Source organism: Diorhabda sublineata, chromosome 2, assembly GCF_026230105.1.
Source record: "Diorhabda sublineata isolate icDioSubl1.1 chromosome 2, icDioSubl1.1, whole genome shotgun sequence".
Lineage (NCBI taxonomy): Eukaryota > Metazoa > Arthropoda > Insecta > Coleoptera > Chrysomelidae > Diorhabda > Diorhabda sublineata.
This window is the reverse complement of record NC_079475.1, coordinates 26,337,409-26,359,057: the sequence shown is the minus strand read 5'-3', so window position 1 is coordinate 26,359,057 and position 21,649 is coordinate 26,337,409. Positions and strand designations below refer to the sequence as shown.

The 21,649-nt window shown below is 31.8% G+C and overlaps 3 protein-coding genes across 4 annotated transcripts in view; 1 reads left to right on the top strand and 2 right to left on the bottom strand.

Moving 5' to 3' along the window:
- Positions 1 to 2,365: 2,365 nt before the first annotated feature.
- On the bottom strand, positions 2,366 to 3,166 carry LOC130440557 (mitochondrial translation release factor in rescue). Its single transcript, XM_056773807.1, has 3 exons — positions 3,024 to 3,166; positions 2,735 to 2,965; positions 2,366 to 2,636 (listed from the first exon to the last, which is right to left on the bottom strand). The coding sequence occupies exons 2-3, from the start codon at positions 2,928 to 2,930 to the stop codon at positions 2,410 to 2,412; spliced, it is 423 nt and encodes a 140-aa protein (XP_056629785.1). The 5' UTR covers positions 2,931 to 2,965; positions 3,024 to 3,166; the 3' UTR covers positions 2,366 to 2,409.
- On the top strand, positions 3,162 to 6,266 carry LOC130440556 (MOB kinase activator-like 4). Its single transcript, XM_056773806.1, has 4 exons — positions 3,162 to 3,552; positions 3,642 to 3,805; positions 3,858 to 4,067; positions 4,119 to 6,266. The coding sequence occupies exons 1-4, from the start codon at positions 3,484 to 3,486 to the stop codon at positions 4,351 to 4,353; spliced, it is 678 nt and encodes a 225-aa protein (XP_056629784.1). The 5' UTR covers positions 3,162 to 3,483; the 3' UTR covers positions 4,354 to 6,266.
- Positions 6,267 to 9,354: 3,088 nt separating this feature from the next.
- The window catches only part of LOC130440555 (C-factor), a 26,578-nt gene continuing 14,283 nt past the window's right edge, over positions 9,355 to 21,649 (bottom strand). The window contains exons 3-5 of one of the 2 annotated variants that reach the window (XM_056773802.1): positions 20,737 to 20,927; positions 16,911 to 17,060; positions 9,355 to 9,673 (exon numbers count right to left, since the gene is read on the bottom strand). In XM_056773802.1, coding sequence (XP_056629780.1) covers positions 9,449 to 9,673; positions 16,911 to 17,060; positions 20,737 to 20,927 — 566 coding nt within the window. In that variant the 3' untranslated portion in view covers positions 9,355 to 9,448. Of the gene's footprint in view, positions 9,674 to 13,093; positions 13,225 to 16,910; positions 17,061 to 20,736; positions 20,928 to 21,649 lie in introns of those variants that run through there. The other variant, XM_056773803.1, reaches the window with a different exon arrangement.

Here is a 21,649-nt window from a genome sequence, read left to right as displayed (position 1 = left end):
GCATTTGATATGTTAGGCATTTACTTTGAATGTATGAGAAATGCAACTATTGCGGCTAGGGTATATGCCATACAATCTCCCCAAAGACGTCATCCCGGTAGCAGAGTTTTTCGTCGACTCATACACCGTTTAAGAACGACTGATTTCTTTTAGATTTCATCCATATCATATAGTACTGCGCATCAACAATTGGTTGATCGTGATTACGACGGAAGGTTGGATTATTGCAACTGGTTACTACATATGGTATATGGAGTGTACACTCCATAATATGGTATATGAGACCCTCAATTACTGTCACGTATTTTGTGGTCAGACGAAGCTAATGTATGGTGTGGTATTGTAGATGGTCCGATTATTGGACCTTCTATTTTTGACAACGCAATTAACGGGGAACGCTACCTTAATTTTATAAGGGATGAATTACCACTTTTTCTAGAAGATATATCACTAGCAACTCATAGGTCTATGTTGTTTCAGCACGTTTTTTTTAAAAATTATCAAAAAAAAACTAATTTTAAAACAGAAGAGACGAAGAGACCTAAAATAAAGAACATTTATATACATTAATTATATATATTATATATATATATATATATATATATATATATAATCAGTTATCAACAAATTGTGAATAAACAATTATTATTGCACTGGAAATTAATGATACATTTACGATGAGAGTAAAATTAACATGAGAGAAAAATTAGAATAACACTTATAATAACTGTATAACGAGTAAGAGACCGGCTTCGTTCTCATGCTAACTCCGTGATGTTTGCTGGTTGTGAGGTAATAACGGTAGACACCTGATCTATTGATATTTCATCAGTTATCAACCGGCGAAAGAGAAAGATCAAAATAAAACTTAATCAAAGAAAATTGAAATTATAAATTCTGAATAAGAATTTATGGTACTATAATTATTATTTTCGATTGCAACCTTGCAATCCTATTGTGGATCTATGCAAAAAATGAAGGAAAAAATGGATTAAAGTTTATAATTAATAAATGAAAATGGGACTTGAACGTATAAGTGTAAAAATTAAAGAGTTTTATGTATTTTTGAATGTTGCATCATAAAACAATGAAAGCAAAAAATTTCATCTAAAAAATGAAAATGACACGACAATTTTTATATATAACAAATATGTCTGATATGATGCATAAAAGAAGTGGGATTACTTAGTTCATATTTTTTTGTCAGATAACGCATCATCCCTCTTCTACCTACTGATTGACGGTTGCTTTTGTGGCTAATCAACATTAATATTATCACTATCACTATTATTATCATCATTAAGTTTTTTATCCATTTTTGTTTCAAAGTTTATTATTAATATATATTAATATTGCAGTACTACAGGTGCAAAAGCGAATAATTCTGTACAATAAATTATAAACCCTACTAGTACATAAACGAAGACCAAAAGGTGAATAGGACAACTAAATGAGACTTGCATGTTTCAATTAGAGGCACAGTTTATGTAAACAATGACCAGCACATTATCATCAAGTGCACAGTCGTTTCATGAGCTATGATTTTATTGTGACCAAGTAAGACCAATTCAGTTATTAATATTCTTTAAAAGAAGATAATCTTTATCTTAAGTTCTGCTTTCCATAGTTCTGTTTCATTTAACTTTAATATTTTACTGTATGCATCCATAAAATTTGGAGGCATATTTCAAGAGTTTCATGTCACAGTGGTTGAGAATCACTGGCTTAGACAACTTTACAAATAGAAAAATTCTCTTTTATATTATATTAATTTACATGACATAAGCAAGTTATTTGGGAAGGCATATTTTCTTATATAATTGTATAAGGTGGAGATAACATAATTCTAGCAACTTCACTCTCATGCTTCCTCCCGAAGAGAGGTTCGTTCATATAAATCATGTTAACCTCTGCCGTTGTTATCCAAGTGACAACAATGGGTTTTTGTAATGATTACAGATAGAACAATAATCTTTTATTAAGATTCAAAAAAAGTGAGTGTCAATAATAAACAATACTTTATAAACCTGTTTACACCTGGCAACCCTAACATAGCAACTGACTGAGAGCTGGCAACCCTAACATAGCAACTGACTAAGAGCTGGCAACCATTTTAATTTGTGACATCATTTTATTTCAAATAATTCCATAAAATTGATTAAAAACATATAATTGCAAGTTACATTAGTGAAATAATTATGCTTCAATTAATTACAAGCAATTGCTTTTAATTTTTTTATAGGCAATCTATCACTAATCCATTATGTAGTTGACATTGATTTAAAAAAGTTTCATCAAAAAAACAGATACCCACAGAATCAAGCAGTGGGATCCTGTACTATGAGCTGTGGAAATAAAACCAATAGATTGTTCTATATATATTTACAATACTATGTCCATTTTTTATAATCAATTCTTAGTACCAAATTCACGATTTTTCCAAGATTCCTTCAATGCTCTGATCTTTTCCCTTTTCTGTTCTCTGGTATTACTTTTTTTTTCTTGAATTGATTTTAATTGGCTTTCAATACTATGTTCTTTATTAATAAAATTGTCTACTTTGCTTTGTAAAAGTGAATGTGCTATTTCTCTATTTTTATACAACTCTCGAGTTTCCTGGCATTTAACAACAATCCCTAAAACAACAAAATTATCATGAGTGTTTTTCTATCTCTAACAATATTCTCGGATTACAGCTAACATAGTCATATGAAAATATAAAAAGTGATTTTACCTGTTGGAAGATGTTTTAAAACAACACAATTAGCCGTTTTGTTAATTTTTTGTCCTCCGGGACCACTACCTCTAACATGCATTTCTTCTATATCCTTATCAAGTAGTTGAGGAACTTTTGAATAGTCTAAAGTATGAACAAATCTTGGAAGTAACAACTGGGAAGAATTTCGAAGAAAATATCGACGTAATATCATCGTATTGCTCTTTTTGATAACAGTGTAACGCCTTTCTGTAATAATGAATGAAATATTACAACAAATAAGTATTATAAACATACATCTACCCACCTTATAGTTGTAAGTAATATCGTGTTCCTCTAAAAGATTTTTATTTTTCTTAAATTCGTTCTTTATACGATATCGAAAAAATGTTTTATCAGTAAATTGAAGTTCTGTTCCGTATCGCAATAAATCTTTATATAATTTGAGAACTTGACTTTGTGTAATTTTACTCATTTCAGAAATACTCTTTAAAAATACAGAAGTCCAACATCAGATTTCTTCTTCTCTTCGCTAGTTTAGGTTAATCAACCAGGGAAAATGTACAAAACACATTTGTAAGAGATGAGAAATATGTTTTATAACAATTATTCAGTATTTTTATTCGATTTTTTATGTGAATATTATCATTTATAAATTTGGATATAAAGTTAAAATTAGTTGAAAGTACAATAACTCAATGTCGGCTGCACTGTCATGCTAAAACCTTAAGATCTGAACTGACTGAACCTGTAAATAACATATTTATATGTCAAAAATGAAGATGGCCGATGGATCCACAATCGTGCGAAGAAATAGACCTGGTACAAAAGCAAAGGTAAAAACTAACATTTGATAACTAGACTTTGAGCTTGCTAGATATTTATAAAATATTAATTTTCTTTTATCTACATTAATTTGTTGTAGGATTTCAGTCATTGGCCAGATGAACCTTTTGAGGAAATGGACAGCACCCTTGCAGTGCAACAGTACATTCAACAACTTATACGTCGTGATCCCAATAATATTGATTTGATATTGAAAATGCCCGATTCGCAAGACGAAGGAGTTTGGAAATATGAACATTTGAGGTAATATTTATTCCCTTATTTATCATATGTATTCAGTTTACCCTAATTGCAGGCAGTTCTGTATGGAACTGAACGGATTAGCTGTAAGACTTCAAGGAGAATGTCACCCAGAAACATGTACACAAATGACAGCAACTGAACAGTGGATTTTTTTATGTGCTGCACATAAAACTCCTAAAGAATGTCCGGCCATTGATTACACAAGGCATACACTTGATGGTGCTGCTTGTTTATTGAACAGCAATAAATATTTTCCTAGTCGGTAAGGTTTTTTCACTTTTATTTTGATATTGTTTAATTATTATTTTTCTAGTGTTAGTATTAAAGAATCGTCTGTAGCAAAACTTGGATCAGTATGTAGGAGAGTTTATCGAATATTTTCTCATGCCTACTTCCACCATAGGTCTATATTTGATGAATTTGAAACTGAAACATGTTTATGCAAAAGATTTACGCAATTTGTAACAAAATACAACTTGATGTCCAAGGATAATCTTATTGTACCTATTTTGGAAGAAGAAAACACACTTGGTGAATCTGAAGCATAGATGTATCTCGAATGTCAATATTTCTAATACTCGATTACATAAAAAATAAAAACTAATAAACATACAGTGGATAGAACGATTGTAAGTTTTATGAAACAAAATAGGTTTGAAAACTGTCAGAGTAAAGTCAACTAAATTGTTTGAATTTCCTTGGGAATTAGTTGCTAAAGAAATGGTGCTTGGACTGATCTCTCAGAAGCAATATTGACCCACTTACACTGATTTTGATTGATCCACTAATTTTTCATGTATTTATTCTCAAAACTTTGTTAATGGAAGTTAATATTTATGGAAAATTGTTTGATTTGGAATCTACAAAAAACAGGCTGTCACTATTTAGGTCTTATAGTTGTTTCAAAATAACAAAAACTTTCTAATGAAATTATGAAGAAAGCTTAAATCATCAAACTTAAAGAAAATTATGCAGTATTTGCTTGTACAGTTGAACTCTGCTACTTTTGTCTAGTTATGAGGTTTGTGAATTAAGCCAACGTCACGATGGTTCATGTAATTAAGCATTTTGGACTTTTAGCTTATCTATTGCCTTGAAATTTGTTAATATTTGAATAGGTCTAAAAATGATGAAAAAATGTGAGCCATAAACTGACTGAATTAGCATTACCTTGGAAATATTCCTCCTAACTTGAACTTACTGATGTTTTGAATCAGATCTGTTTGAAGAAAGAATTTGGTAAAAAATCTGAATGTCCCTATTAATTTGGAAACCCATTAAACATAAAAGACATAATATTTTAATATTTTTATTACTCCTAGGTACTAGATGTTTTTTATAAACATATTGATAAACTTTGATATAGTCATTGAAGTAAAGAAAATTTGTATTAGGTACTAATCAGTGTATAAAAGATGTGTGTTTACACTATTTATGTTGTGCTAATAACAAAGTAAATTCTTCTTCAATTACCTGATTTTACTCATTTTTCCTTATTTTACTCTTAAAATGAATGAATAGATTATGTTGAAGCTCAATGAATTTCTCTAATAAATTTAAAAATATATAGCAAGTCACAATATGCCTGATAAACTCATTATCTTTCATGAACTTGTCCACACTTATTGACTTGCCGAGTTTTTCATCTTGTAAGAACTTATGTACACTTATTGATTTATTGAAATTTTTAAAGTGCAACAGTAATACCTGTCACTAAACTTTTAATCTTTTTTATAACAAAATCAATTTGGATTCCATAGGATTTATATTTTTCCGTGGACAGCAATTTGATATGGTGTATTTACAAAATTTTTGCTATGTTAATGTCGAGCATTAATGACGATTGTAAAGAATTGGTCCAAACAGCAATATTATTTGAGAACTATCTAGTAATAAATTACCAAGCAAAATTCGATAGAATTTACTGACTTTCAACTACTAGTTTGTCAGACATTAAAATATCGCATCAAACTTTGACAAGATCATCCATTGTTACTTTCATACACAGTATTTATGTACAGACATACTTTTTTTTAGATAAAAATGAATTTTTACTATAGGTATTTTACGAAATATAAATATACTTTCCACAAAAGTAGGATACAGTACTTTTGTTATTAAATGTAGTACTTTTTGATCATTTTATTTAAGTAGAAAAATCTTATTTTCACAGATAGGTGAACAAATAGTTGAATTCCAAAGATAAAAAACTTTCTCAAATGGTTTTTAAAAAAATAGTTGCTGTGTTTGTTTTGCTCTCAATATTTATCCTCCAATTAGATATTTATGTATCCAAGAAGGGTTAGTAAAAAAATCCAAAAAAATTATATTCCACTTGGAAGTAGATTGACAGAATCGGTATTTAAGCTGTGAAAAGTCTAGAATAAATGATAAAAAAATTATAGGTTGTTATCTTTGTCCATAATTTTTCAAAATAATTATTATCACATTATTTTCATTTCTGAATACACTTTGTTTCATTTGATAAAGTACAAGTGGAGTCAAAGTTTATTTTCATAAACAATCATTTGATTTTTTTGAAAATTCGGAGGGAGGCATTGGGTCTGAATGAAGATTAGTAGGAGATATAGATTGTGGTGAATCGAGGCTGCTGTCATTCGAACGGGGACTTTTTCGCTAGTTTTTGATAAGGAAATTAGAGAATGAAAATGAGAAAGGGTGTCCTCCGAGGATACTACAGGAATAACTGATTAGTAGTGGCAGTAGGGTCATTTGGGAAAGGAATCTTGAGGGATGGAAGTGTTGGGGCATGAATCAGCAGTGTGCCCAGCCTGTTTGCACAGAAAGCATTCAAGTTTGTCGGTAGAAATGAATATTCTGTGTGTTGTATTTTCATGACTAATGACAGTCGAAGTTTGAAGAGAAAAATCATTATTGGTTGGTAATACTTAAGTTACTCGGCGAAAGCTGAGCACATGTGCGTATTCATCATCAGATAGGCCACATTTGACGTATGATAGGAGAGGTGAGTGATAACCCTAGGTAAGTGCTTTCTCGATGAATGAGGGAAAGGGGAATAGATGAAGAAACATTAGAAATGAGTATTCTTTTTGTTGGAGATATAAGCCGACCGATAGGGATTAAATTGGAATTAACTAGGATGCTTTGGTTGGTTTTTAGAAGTTCGTCGACTTGAGTCGTCGATGATAAATAAATGCATTTGCGTCCGAGTGATATTCTGGATACGAAAATGACATTTTTAGGAGAGACGATGCTACCTATTGATTTAATGTAGTCAAATAGTACAGTGTTGGGGATAGAAGGCATAATGATGGCCTGATCTCGTGAGGGCACAGAAGGCGATGGAGATTTTGCTGAGGTAGCTGTAGCATATGATAAAGGTGGAGAGTGAATATTTGGATTGGTTTTTAGTAGTGAGGGAAGGCTAGACATATTGCTGTGATTTTGGTTGCCAAAATCACAGTCAATAGTTGAAAAAAATAAGAGAAACGGATCGAATATATAAATAAATCTCGGCTAAAGTATCTTTACCAAATTTTATGATAAAAACGCTGCCTCAAAATTTATGGTATCATATTTTAATTATAACAAAAAGCGAAGAATTTATTATTGTTGGGATTTAACTTAACGATCTGAACCTGACGAGGTTTACAGAAAGAATGAAAAAAAAAGCATTTCAAAATACCAAATTATCTTGTATATCACACACACCATCCCGATAATACAGCACATGGAGGCATAGCTATATGGATAAAATATACAAACATTACGAACTTATAAACTACCAACAAAATCACCTCCAAGCTACCTCTATAAAAGTAACAACCTTGCCATATGAACTCACAATATCTGCAGTTTATTGCCCACCTCGACATAACATAAAACAAAATGATCTCAGCACCTTAGGAGACAAGTTCATAGCAGCAACTGCAAACACACCATGTGGGGATCTAGACTGTAGACAACTAAAGGAAGGGAACTATACAGAACCATAAAAGCTAACCGATACTCATTTATCTCGACAGATATTCCGACGTACTGGCCAACTGATACACACAAAATTCCGGACTTTTTGGATTTCTTTGTTACAAACGGAATAACTTACACAGGCAGCCTACATGACATACTTGCCTATTATTGCAACCGTTGGAGTGTCAATTATAATTAGAACACCATCACAAAGATTGCACAACTTTAAAATAGACTGAGAAGCATACTGTAACAAAATTAATGAAACGGTGGATTTGAAGATAGGCTTGGGGAACCAGCAGATATCGAAAGAGCAACAGAACTATTAACTCACAACTTCAGCTAGCAGCCCAAACACGAAACAGAAAAAAGGAAACAAAAATGAAATAAAGAGACTAATAGCAGAAAAGAGTCAGGGTCGGGCAAGATGGCAAAGGAACCACACAATGAAATAAAATTACTAAACCCGAAAATGCACCGGGCTGTGACCTAATAATCACCAAAATACTGAAAGAATGACCACAAAAAGGAGTAGTCATGTTAACATACATTTACAATGCAATTATATGACTCTGATACTGGTCAAAATTATATAAAGTTGCACAAATCATATTGATTGGTAAACCAAACAAATACCTAACTAACGTTCTATAAGCCTTCTACTTACAATGTCCAAACTCCTTGAAAATTTACTCCTAGATAGAATAATTGAAGACCTTCCTCCATGAGAATGGATCCTCTGCCATCAATGTGGATTCTGACAAAAACACATTCGAGAGTGACCAGCTCACGCAGAAAATAAACCAAGCCCTGGAAAACAAAGAATACTGCTCTGCTGTTTTCCCTTGATATCGGACAGGCTTTTGTCAGAGTGTGGCATCAAGGGCTGCTACACAAAATTAAAAGAACTCTCCAACTACTACCCACTACTGAAATCTTACCTAACTAACAGAACTTACTATACCAGCTTACTATACTATAGCAGCAGGGGTGCCACAGGGTAGCGTATTAGGACCGATATTTTACATACTGTATCATCCGATATATCAGAGTCATCCTTTTTACTGATCAAGAACAAAAAATAGCAAAAAATGCCCGAGCTCACCTTAACCTTACGATATATCACTTTGAAATTAGCAACGTCATCTTTTTACTAAATACATTGTTTACACAATCACCACACCAACATTCACAATTGCACTCTCTGAGTTTAACTTCAGTCTATGAAGACGATAACTTTGTTATCCAAACGTGCGTAAGACGGAGCAATTTTAAGTTTGTGTGTTGGTGTAGAGGTAGTGTAAACAGTGTGTTCGTATAAGTATCACCGATGGTTCTAGAAATTCCAACTTAAACGTAATTTTTCGCTGAAATTATAAATTTTCTCTGTTGCCTGTAGCAACAAATATTAATGAATTTTTTAAGTTTTATTCAAATCTCCTATTACATTCTGTTTTATATAAACAATAAGTGGATTAATGCACGCGATATTATTAAATATTTTATCAGTTTTTTAGAAGAATAAAATGTGATAAAAAAATCGAACTAACAACAATAGAGGAATGTTCCTTAGTGGTTTTGGATGAAATAGAACAAGATTTAATATATGAAACTTATAATTAAATAATATATTTAAAATATCTACATTCAAAATTAAACATAAATTTTTTCCTTTTTCATACATTATTTATTTCACCAACCAATTTTGTGGCCCTCGTACGAATAAAATTGTCCATTGTGGTCTTCGTTGAGCGTTTTCAGTAATTGTATGATTCGTTTGGAACAAATATCTACATCTAAAGGAGCATTTGGACCCCCCATGGTTGTTTTAACCCATCCGGGGTGAACCGAAGTCACTAAAATTCCATCGGGTTTTAGGTCAATGCTTAAAGAAGTGGTGATCATGTTTAAGGCAGCCTGAAAAACCGAAACTATAGACGTAGTGCATTAGAATCTCGTTAATTCGGTCTAATAAAGATTCCAAGTAGTCCTGATTAAATGAAATAATCGTAATACAGTGCCCTATTGCGAATAGGGACTTGATAGTTTAATATATATTTCGTTTGATGTAAAAAATTATTAATTAATTTGTTGTTGATGAAGTTGTCATAAACAAAAGAACGGAGTGGAAAGAACAAGGGCAGATACCTTAGCTCCGCCTCTGGCCGACTTACAATTTTTGAGTATAATTTCCATTATTAACATATATTCCCATCAATGTTCTTCTAATACGTCTCGTAAAAAGATGGTTTAACCAATTGTCAACCCTTGAGTTACCGCACCTTTGACTTCATTATCGTTAGCCCGAAAAGGTTTTTCAAGTTTTGGAAACAGCCGATAATCACTGGGGTCCAAATCTGGATAATACAGCAGATGCTCAACTAATTTGAAGCCTGCTTGAGCTATACAGCCTAATGTACTTATGTAAATAAAATTTAATTGGTCCTTTTGAGGTTGTAAATCGCGCTGTTTCCACTTCTAACTCTGCATTGTTACTAATCTTTTGTTTTTTCTGGTATTTCGAGACGTTATTACGCCAGCGCGATGCGTCTTGACATACCCTGGTCATTGATGTATGGTAGCACTACCTTCCCACAGTTTAGCAGGGGTCCGGGCCGTAATTTTGAGACGATCTTCCGGAGTCCCTATAATTGAATTGGTCTTGACTAAGATCCGAAAAGGAGAATAATTATAACACTGTCAAATATTTAATGCAAATAATAAGATAATTTTTATAGTCCTTCAAGTAAGAATAGATTATCTATACACATCATGCAAATAATTTTTTATGAGGGACCACTATCCTTTTTAATATTCTCATGTGTGGTAGCGGATTTGTATTATGTATTATATCTTCCTCTGTACATCGTTTACCACATTTAAACTTCGACACCACCATTTCACTACGATTATGAATTCCCCTTATGTATCCATCAAATTTTGTGAATTTACGTTGGTTCAATGGTTTTATACGTATGTATAAGTATTTAATTACAGCACGTTCCTCGAAACGGCTTCTACCACTTCAACAAATCCATATTTGTTAGTTTCGTTCATGAGGATATATAGGCGGGGAGCCGGTAACACTGAAAGTCCCGTCATAGCGGAATCAAAAAATTTTTATTTAAATAAATAGAACGTAAGTATAGGAATAGATTAAGCTCGGTATGCGTGGATTCCTATTGCCAATGTGAAAAAAAAATTATTAAAAAAATAGAAAAATGTTTTACCGCCTTCGCGGATATTAATTTTTTTTTTGTATTCGACAGTAAATTTTATTGGCTTTTAGAAAAAAATCACGCAAACCACTTTTTCTTGCCGGAATGGTCTGGCATACCCACTTGAAGTGTGTGATGAGGGCTAAAATTTCTCCACCATGCCGGAAACCTTGTTTTTTATTTTATTCATTTTTATGTAATTTTTAAAAATAGCTTGGAGGATTATACATGTTATCACGAAGAAGATGATACGAGAATTTTCTTCCACTTGAAAAAATGTTTACCTCACCAAAAAATTCTCATCACATCTGTAGATACTGACGTGTTAATCATTTGTCTCGGAAATATTCACAAATTCGAAAATAAAAAAATATGGATAAAAAATAAATTGGGTGAAGAAATTAATTATATAAGTTGTACAGATCTTGCAAGATAATTAAAAAAATATGTTTGATCATTTGACGGATCCGGAAGACATCAATGACGAAGAGAAAACAGATCTTATCCAAAGATTTACTAACGAAATGTATAATATAGACAAAAATAATGTTGATAGTGCAAGATTTGAATTATTTTTAAAATTTTTTGCAAACACCAGTGACAAAGAAGAATTTTACAAAGGTCTTATAAATTTCAATTCTAGCAATATTCCTCCATGCTGGAATACTCTGTCACAAAAAGTTTTACGCACCATATTTATAAATGCAATGTGGCAAAATGCCACTGAGCCAATTTGTATTTTATTTGAACCAACAGAATGTGGATGGCAACTGAATTAAGAAAATAAGTTGGAACCATTGTGGTATAAAGGCCCAGCAGCACCTTCAAAAGTTGAAGAAATTTTTAGTAGCCAATTAAATGAAGAAGAAAGTGAAGAATCAGAAAATGAAAACCGTTACGATATAGATGAAATTGATTTCGATGATTATAAATAAATATTCTAAGTTTAAGAATAAACTCCTGTCAATTTTTTCAATATTATTTTATTGTTTCAATTTTATAAAATAAAAATTCTCCTATTATTCCTTAAATCATATTAATCCTCATATTCTTTTAAACCTAAGCAGAGAAAAAGACATCTTATTCGACAAAAAGCATTTACTCCAAAATAAATATATTGAACATCGTACATTTTGGAATAGATGCTAATATAGTTTATGCACTTCAAGATGGTATGCGGGATTTTTCCGGCAGTTTTTGAGCGCGCATAACAAGCTATTTTTAAAAATTACATAAAAATGAATAAAATAAAAAACAAGGTTTTCGGCATGGTGGAGAAATTTTAGCCCTCATCACACACTTCAAGTGGGTATGCCAGACCCTTCCGGCAAGAAAAAGTGGTTTGCGTGATTTTTTTTCTAAAAGCCAATAAAATTTACTGTCGAATACAAAAAAAAAATTAATATCCGCGATGGCGGTAAAACATTTTTCTATTTTTTTAATAATTTTTTTTTCACATTGTTTCGGCAATAGGAATCCACGCATACCGAGCTTAATCTATTCCTATACTTACGTTCTATTTATTTAAATAAAAATTTTTTGATTCCGCTATGACGGGACTTTCAGTGTTACCGGCTCCTGGACTAATATATACCTAATAGACTATGTATAATGTGACGTGTGATAAATAATTGTTTTGGTTTAAAAATAGACCAGGAGCGGAGTAAAAAGATCAGCCTCGTTAATTGTTTATGTTTCTGTTACTGACATGAAATTTTAAATGACTGTATGGATTAAGTGAAGTCAGTATTGATGAGATTTGTCGAAGGTAAGGTATGAAAAACAACTGGAAAGACAAACCCTTGCTATAGGTTTCATCTTTCATATATTCCCCTGGTCGACAAAAAAAATGTTTTTGTAGTAACACAAAAATGAATAGCATATTGTAATAAAGTGGACCTATACAAGTACGAAATTATGAAAAAAATAATTGTAACACGTCAGGTTTTTAATTTACATTTATAGAACCATATTCATTGGTGAAATATTTAATATTTATTAAAAAAATAATTTCACGTTTTTTAAATCATATATATTGACAATATTTATAGTTTACATCTAATAAACATGTCTCACATCTATTAAAAACAAAAACTTAAAAAAAATCACTTTAAATATCAATTAGTTCTACTTTTCTCTTTCCCCAACAGCAATCACCCATCATGGCCGAATCCCATAGTCCTTGATACCGAATTTCCATTGTTCTAATATTTTGGTGGAACCTTTCACCCTGCTCATCACTGATAGCTCCTAAATTTTCGAGAATAAATGTCAGATAGGAATGGAGGAAATGAATTTTCAATGACATTCAAGTACCAAGGGATTTGTAAGCATCTAGTTCATCAACTAGCTGTTGGTAGTTTGGATACATATTGTTGCCAAAAATCCCCTCACTACACTAACAAATCCCTTCCATGCTCTAAGTACCTGTCTGGTGAGCTTTACTGCAACACTGTCATCGTCCAGCAATTTTCTTATTTGTCGGCCAATAAAATACCTTCCTTCAAGTTGGCATTACTCAACTAGGGAAAGACTTCTCTAATGTATGTGAATCCATCACCCTCTTTATCCATAACCTTTACAAACTTTTTTATCAATCCAAGTTTAATGTGAATGACATTTTTGGGATCTACAAGGGGTATAAACTTATCATTTTGAGATCCCGATTGAAACTCACTTCTTGCTTGCCAATTTTTTTCAGTGTTGATCTACTGCCCGACTGTCCCATAGACAAAGAAAACAGCAATGTTTCGTAAACCCTCCCTCCCATTAAAATTCCAATCACCTTCAGATCCCCACATATCTGCCACTTATACTTGTAGTTAATTTTGTCTAAAAGCAAGCGAGTATTTTCTTTCTTCCATTTCCACAGAATGAGCAGCTGGTATAGACTTTTTAAAATTTCCATTCTTTAATAAAATAAAGTGTATTTAGACTAGTCAATAAATAGGCGCCACTTACTGGGATTATGCTAATATCAAGTTCCTTCATTAGACCATCAATATCCGTACACGCAAACAACGAATTTTCCATACTGTAGAATGCAGAAAATGTAGCATTTCTTTTTCTAAAGATCTAATTTTTGTCTTTTTGACTAACAAGTTCCATTCCTTAAGACGGGAAGCAAGAAGTTCAGACTGTTGTATTGATAACCGGAAACTTTGAACAATCAAATGTGGCTCTCTGGAACTGGTACTTGGAGTAAAAATAGGATCGTTGCATTGTTCTTCGCAGCTTCCTGATGATACATTGTCTCCAGTATCGTCTAAAACCAGATTTAGCGGATATAGAGGGGCAATCGGTACTGGTAAATCTTCGTTATGGGGAACAGATCACATGGAAGCAAATTTGGATACTCGATCTTGTGCTTTCCTTTCTTAGAACCCTCAGTCTTCGTTGGACAAAAATATCAGTCATCAAAATGGTTAGTAGGCTCCCGCCATATCATCGGATTTGCAAAAGGCATGCTTTTTTTCTTCCCATTCATCTACTGCACCAATGACGCGCTACAACTAACATAGCACGCGTGGGGGGCTCACTGCTTGTCTTACTCTCCAATTAAAGTACCAAAATATTTGAAATGGGCTTTTCTCACATTTTCGGAAAATGGCCTGGTTTGCGATTTCACCATAAATTCTCCACAAATATTTGCCAGGAGAAGTTTTGCAACTGCGGCGTATTTGACTCGAAATTTTCCCTCACAGTATTCAACAGTTGAGTTGTCTTGTCGGCCATGATATTTAGTAATTCAGTTGTTTCCTTGAAATTAACTTTGTTTTCTAACACGCTATGAGTTTCACCTTTATGTTTGATAGTAATATTTTAAACAACTTTAAAGGCTTATCAAGAACCGACAACAATACAATAATTTGAAAAATTTTTTGAGAAAAAAAATTGGTAAACAAAAAGTCTTTTGTTTATAATTTATAAGTAGCAATTGTCAATAATAAGGAAGTGAAATGATGTTAATAAATTCTGGATTGTCCAAGAAAATTTTCATCAAAAAATTCAACCTAAATTTCAATTTACAAGCTTTCTGGAAAACCCGATAAAAAATTAGGAAAATTTAAAAAAGTGAAATATATATTAAGAATTAGTCCGTAATGATAAATCAACAGAAGAATGGCATAAATGGAATAAATATAATATTTTTTCTTTTCGAAATCGGCAGTAAAGTGGAACATTAATGTCGATTGGTCGGTAGAAATCGGCAGTGAAATCGCTTTTCAGTACCGATAACGATCATTACGAATAATTCAAACTGTTCTATTGGCATTAATATAAATAAATGAAAAGAAATAGGATTTGCATGCCGATTTTTGGAAAATAATCATGTTCTTCAGCTCTGTAACTAAACGCGCAAGTATTTTTAATCCGGGCGATTTAGCGGCACTAAAATCTTTTTTTGTCATTCGGCGAAACGCCTCGGCAACTTATGTCCAGCCTCGTAACAAAAAGTATGACTTTACTTCCTTTATTTATAAATAACTATTCAACAGAATATAAGAACTAGACGTGGAATAAACAAAAATAAGTTTTCGAACGTGACTCTTTGATTGGAACAAAAATAATAATTTGGTAAAAAGAGTTAAACTCAGTCACACAACTCGCAAAATAGTCCGGGAGATAGCGTTGCAAACGAAAAAGTCATAGTATACTGATATTAATATCGATATTTGGTCTCGTACTGCTGGGTCCAACCGTCAGATGCTTAACTATCGAAGGGTGCTAAAGTGTTGAAAAAACTATTAGTAAGCCAGCTGAAACTTTTTTATAAATAGTTGGCTTCATACTGAGATGAAAAAAATCGTCAGATGCGTCGTACAGAGGGTATTATGTCTCAGCTGTTCCAACGAACTTGTGAAAAAAATGTATGGAAAAATCATAGTATGTTGGATGAAATTCAATTACGTGATTGTTTAAGTATGGAAAATTACGGAAACAAAAATCTGCTGCGTCTATAGTAGTGGAAAGCTGTGAAGATAAAGATAAGAGTATTTTTTCTTGTTTTATTTTATATAAATTACCGAAATGCTTAATATAAAATGGTGTATGAAAAGTGAATCGAGAAAAAGTGAGAACTTGAAATTGATATTAAAAAAAAAATATTTTATGTGATAATTTTGTCGCAGCTATCCCGTATTGCTGTCGAAATCGGTGTAAATGTATGTATGTATGTATATATAAATGTAAAATCGTTCTGTTCATTCAGTACGATGCTCTTCGATAAGATCTGTCAATGCCAAAATTAAGCTATCAGAAATATATACGTTCAAGTGTCACCAACAAAAATTTTTTGAAATATCCTCGCTGCAAGTCAAAGGAACGTGCAGTAAGTGCTAGCGTAGCTTCGATTTGCAGGATTGGAAAATTAAACCCCATATTTCCGCTAAATACTGCAGTCATTATCGACTACCGTCGGTAAATTGAACAAATGCCCATCAAATCTAGTGTTCAACTTCAACTGGGAGCAAACATAGGAGTTTTTGCTGCTGAACGTGCTAAACCAACCAAAACTGTGCAATGAAACACACTTGGTGATATGAAAACTATTTGTTTCAACAGATATGCCCTTTGTGTTCAGACGAATATATTTCCTACACGATATGGTTTCATTAAGTAATGTCTTGCTCACACGCACATACGATTGCTATACTTACTAAGTTTATGTTATTTGTGTTATCTTGAAAATACTGAACTGAATTTTTACTCCATATATATAATACCACATACATTAACTGTTAGCCGGTATGAAGTTCGGCGCGTCAGCTATTTCTAAGAAATAAAACAACATAGAAAATATAAAGTAAGAACTGAAAAATGACAGCAGGTGCAGATGTTCTTACAACCAATGAATTTTTGTACGACCCCTATGTCATCTTAGAAAATTATACTTAAAAATTTTGTTTTATAAATTTCAGTTTCAAGATATTTACCTTAGAGCATCTGTACGGATACAGACCACCTTGGTTATTCATTGATATAGATCCTAAATACGAACTCATGTTAACCACAACTGATCTCTCGATTCCTAGTGGTTTATCCTTATTTATAGTTGCAGCTCTCTTTAGTATTGGAAGGAGCGCCTACAACATATATACTAAGTAATGGTATTTCAAGAGTTGGAATTACATGCATTTGAAAAAATACTGAAATAGCTTTAAAACAAAATGAATAAACATTGAAAACTATTTTTAAATGTCCTGTAACTGTAACATGTAAATAATAGCAATGACTTATAATAATGTTCCAATTTAAAGAAAACAAATTCAGTTTAGAATATGCACGCACCGTCTAAAATTCAATTTGCATGACGTATAGACGATCTTTGAGATTCGGGCTTTGGCATGCGATGGGTATGAGAGTATGTAGACACGAATTTCCGCAACTTGTGTACTGTGTATGCTTATTTAAAAATCTACAACGGTGCTAGTACAAATTTATTTGTGAAAATGAGTACTATCTAAATTTGACAGCTGAAATGTAATACGTACAAAGCGGATCTCGCAAAGAAGAAAGTGTGGCGTAAACAAATTTCGTTGGATACGTGCGTCAAAGTGTGAGTTTGATATCTTAGAGTTTATACTGAAAACACTATTTACACCAACACTTACGATTACACTTTCTGACGTGCGTTTCGATAACCATGTTATCGTCTTCAGCGACTGAACTAAAATCTAATGACTTGTTTTATATTAAATTTTCCCGACAATAAATCTCCCGCGAAAATTAATTCCAACGAGAAAACCTCCTTGGCGGAAATCTTCACATTCATTCCTTGACTTCTAAACTATAGAGTGGACTGTAAGGAATTTGTCCTTATTTAAGCTACTCTCACATCTAGCAATTTCAATGCTCTCAAATGCATCCAACAATTTATTATTGGATACATTTTTTAACAATTTCACATTATTAATATTTATGTCATGATTGATTAACTTATTTACAATTATTTTATCATAACCGTTGAGGACAGCTATATCCTCAATAAATTATTCTATCTCTCGATGGTAAGTGGAAAGTGAAGACACTGATGCACCAGGAAATGGAGACTGGCCATCTTATGCTGGATACAATGAAAGGAATCAGCCGGGATGTACCTGATGGTAGCGGTGTTTTTCCTAAATACATCAAATTCTAACCTTCAACATTCTTCTTCTAACATTCAAATTTCTAATATGATGGTTGTGACGTTAAATCGTTTTTTATCTTGGTTATGCGAATTTTCAGGAATTTGTTTCATATTAATAAGAGACTCAAAATCTGCGGTAAAATTTCTTATTGTACTGATTGGATTACTTGAACCATGAATATTGGTAATCAAATTTGTCAGTTGATCATAATTTGATATTAGCTCATCTCTATGCATGTGAATAATAATTTTACGCTGATTCCAACATTTCCATTGTTTTGTCCAGTCCAATTTTCTTGGATTTTCCACATTAAGCTCTTTGGGTGTTTTAAAAGTTGTTTCTCCTTCAGTAAGTTTATCTTGGGGGGCTTTTAATTCCGTTGATTTTGGTCTGTTTCAGTTTAGTTGTTGGTGGATTGCAGTTGGAGTGTAGGAGGAATTATTTAACTTACACTGCGGGTGTAAAAGTGGTAGTGTTAGCTTGGACTTGAAGGGCAGAACCAGAGTGGTTAGTGCTGCTTATATTAGATTGGGAGTTAATTTGACTGGAAAGATAATTGTATGCAGTGCGACCTGTTTTTTTGCATTTAAAGCAACCCTGACCATCCAATTTGAGAAAAATCCGATAACTGGTTGTTTCGAATTGAATAAGGACATTGTCTGGAACAATAACGTTATTAGCTGTGTTAATATAAATGCTGTAGGCAGGGTCATTAGCACCAATTCTTAGGAATGTTATATTCGACATTAGTTTTGTTCCAATATTTTCTAAAGCTGCTTGTATAATTTCGTTAGGAATTGAAAGGTGAAATTTTAAATTATAAGTCTTTCTGCTGGTGTGATCAATCTACGTGCTTTGATTTGTTGGCCGTTAATAGTTAGTTCTCCTCCATGGTCTTCCATGCTACCTATATACTAAAATCTTAACCAACTGAATTTTTCCATTTATATCCTGTTATCCAAAACCAAAAAATATTTATTACTTCACAACCCTACTTGGCCAAGACTCTAGAAGAATTCCTTATAATTAAAGAAGAATGTGCAATTTTGGAAGAAAAATATTATTGTAAACAAACATCTAAGACGGGGTAATTATATATTCCTCGTTTTTAATGAAACCAGATGTTTCACTAATAATTAATAAAGTTCTGTTTATCATATTTAACGTTTCAATTCATTCAAATCATTGGTCTGTAAAGTTTCTAAATCGTCATGATTTTAGGCCTTTTCTGATGTTGCTTCTATTGAATGGTTACATACTCTCGTCTTTACGACTACTCTAACTTAATGAGATTCCCTCCTATATCTAACGGTGGATGATGCAATCCCCATATTTATCAAATCTGCTAAAACATAAAGGTTCTACGTCTCAAAAATATGTAGCAGCTATCAGTCGAATTATTTGCAGTGGTATTAAAATTTAGAGAATAGAGCTATAAATTTTACTTAAATTATTTAGGTCTTTTTTTGTCATTCATAGCTTTCTCGTTCCTATTAACGTGAACCATTTCTAGAAATTCTCTTTTTCGTGTATTAGATTTTGATTTTTGATATGACTTATACTAATATCATATTGAAATAATTGTTGGGAAAGACCTTCCACATATTGTAAGAAAAAATATTTTATATTTTGATGATTAGTTTCTTTATTAATGGTGATATATGTTTATCCTATTCTTGAATATTTTGTTTATCATTTTTTCCAGATAATTATTTTCTTCCAATGCAGGTTTTGCTTTTTGAATAGCTAAGCATCTAAATTAAGGATTTGATAGTTGGATAGATCTATCAGCCAAACTTATTATCACTGATCTTTTTTGTCACAAAGGTTAACACGAATTGGAGTTCATATATCTTGAGGACCAAGTTGGTTTTGTGTACCATTCTGATCTTATGTTATTTTATAAGAAAATAGATTTTATTATTTTGTTTCGATTGTGAATTAATGTTTTATGATAAGATTTGAATTTTTTATTTATATTTTCAATTTGATTCTTCGGTACGACAGTAATGCAATAGTCAACATAATGTAAAAAGAATGTAAAAAGAATAGATCTTCTTCAAGATCTTCCATTACTAATTTTGCTATGAACCGTGATATAGAAGCTCCCATATTATATATTTTTCTTTTTCATTTTCATATTTGAAATAGTTGTAAGTGTGAGTTCTATAGCTTTTATACCTGAAATTGTTTTGAGATTTTTCTGTATATTCTTTAATTTTGTCCCATTGAGTGTCAATATCATATTTTGATAAAGATTTAAAGAAAAGTCGAAGCGTCAAAATTTATCTTTCTTTTGAGAACTATCAAAAAAAAACTAATTTTGAAACAGAAGAGACCTAAAATCAAGAACATTTAGAAATAATTAATTAAGATATTTGGCAAGATAAAAATTGACGTTTCGACTTATTTGACTGAATTTAATTCCGACACTATTTTTTGACACTTGAAAAATATTTCTAACAAAAATTTTATTCCATATTTTATAAAATTTATCAATTATTTTTAATCATTTTTCAATTCAATTTTTTTGATAATGCTTGCGAAACGTGAAGATAACATATATATATATATATATATATATATATATATATATATATATATATATATATATATATGTATTACACACCTTTGTCAACATCAATGGTCCTACGGCGTTAATTGAAAAAGTCTCCATCATTTGTTCAGCCTTGACAAAATTAATTCTCGTGGATTTTGGTGAATATCCAGCATTGTTAAACAGCACGTTCAGTCCATCTTCTTTCACAATGGCTTCTATATCTTTGGCAAAATTATCGAAAGTTTCTGGTTTGTCAACTTCTACAATCAAAATAAAAAGAGGATCATATATAGAGGGAAAGGAATTTCGAGAGTTCCTTAAAAATTATGTTAAACGTAGACAAACAATTAAAGAAACCGAGAAAAAGCTACGTAAGTATTGTCCTAAAAGTGGCTTCGTCCGTTGTTCAATGAAATATTTAATTATCATATACGAGGATATATTGGAAAACAGCCTACTATAAAAGCAAACAAAATTTTAATGTCAAAATATTTTATTACTCAACGTATTCTTCTTTTAATTGAATACATTTATTGCAGCGAACCTGCAACGTCTCTAACCCTTCAAAAAAAATGTGAATAAGGGGAGTGTTCTAGTAATTCAAACCCTAAATCACGAATTTTTTGCATGGCAACATGAGATTTGTGTGCAGGGACATTGTCCTGCAAAACAAAACACCTTTGGATAGCTTTTCGCGTCTTTTCTGTTTAATTTTTTGTCGTAGAGTGGTCAGTAATGTCAAATAGTAATCTCCAGTTATTGTTCTACCTTACCCAAAAAATCAATTATGATTACTCCGCATAAGCTGATTGACCTAAGAAAGTGACTTTTGTGAAATTATTATAGTTTTTCTATAGATTTAACAATTTATTGCATTATATACAAAAAAAATAAAATATAATACTACAAAATTTTAAATATAATATACATATAAAATAATATAAAAATATTATAAAAAAATACAATAAAAGATATTTTTTTA

Excerpts from the sequence above, each read along its gene's own strand:
- LOC130440557 (XM_056773807.1), bottom strand. The coding sequence starts at position 2,930 with ATGATATTACGTCGATATTTTCTTCGAAATTCTTCCCAGTTGTTACTT. Across the intron at positions 2,637-2,734 it reads TTTAAAACATCTTCCAACAG|GGATTGTTGTTAAATGCCAG; the intron begins GTAAAATCACTT and ends TTGTTGTTTTAG.
- LOC130440556 (XM_056773806.1), top strand. The coding sequence starts at position 3,484 with ATGTCAAAAATGAAGATGGCCGATGGATCCACAATCGTGCGAAGAAAT. Across the intron at positions 3,553-3,641 it reads GACCTGGTACAAAAGCAAAG|GATTTCAGTCATTGGCCAGA; the intron begins GTAAAAACTAAC and ends AATTTGTTGTAG. Across the intron at positions 4,068-4,118 it reads AATAAATATTTTCCTAGTCG|TGTTAGTATTAAAGAATCGT; the intron begins GTAAGGTTTTTT and ends TTATTTTTCTAG.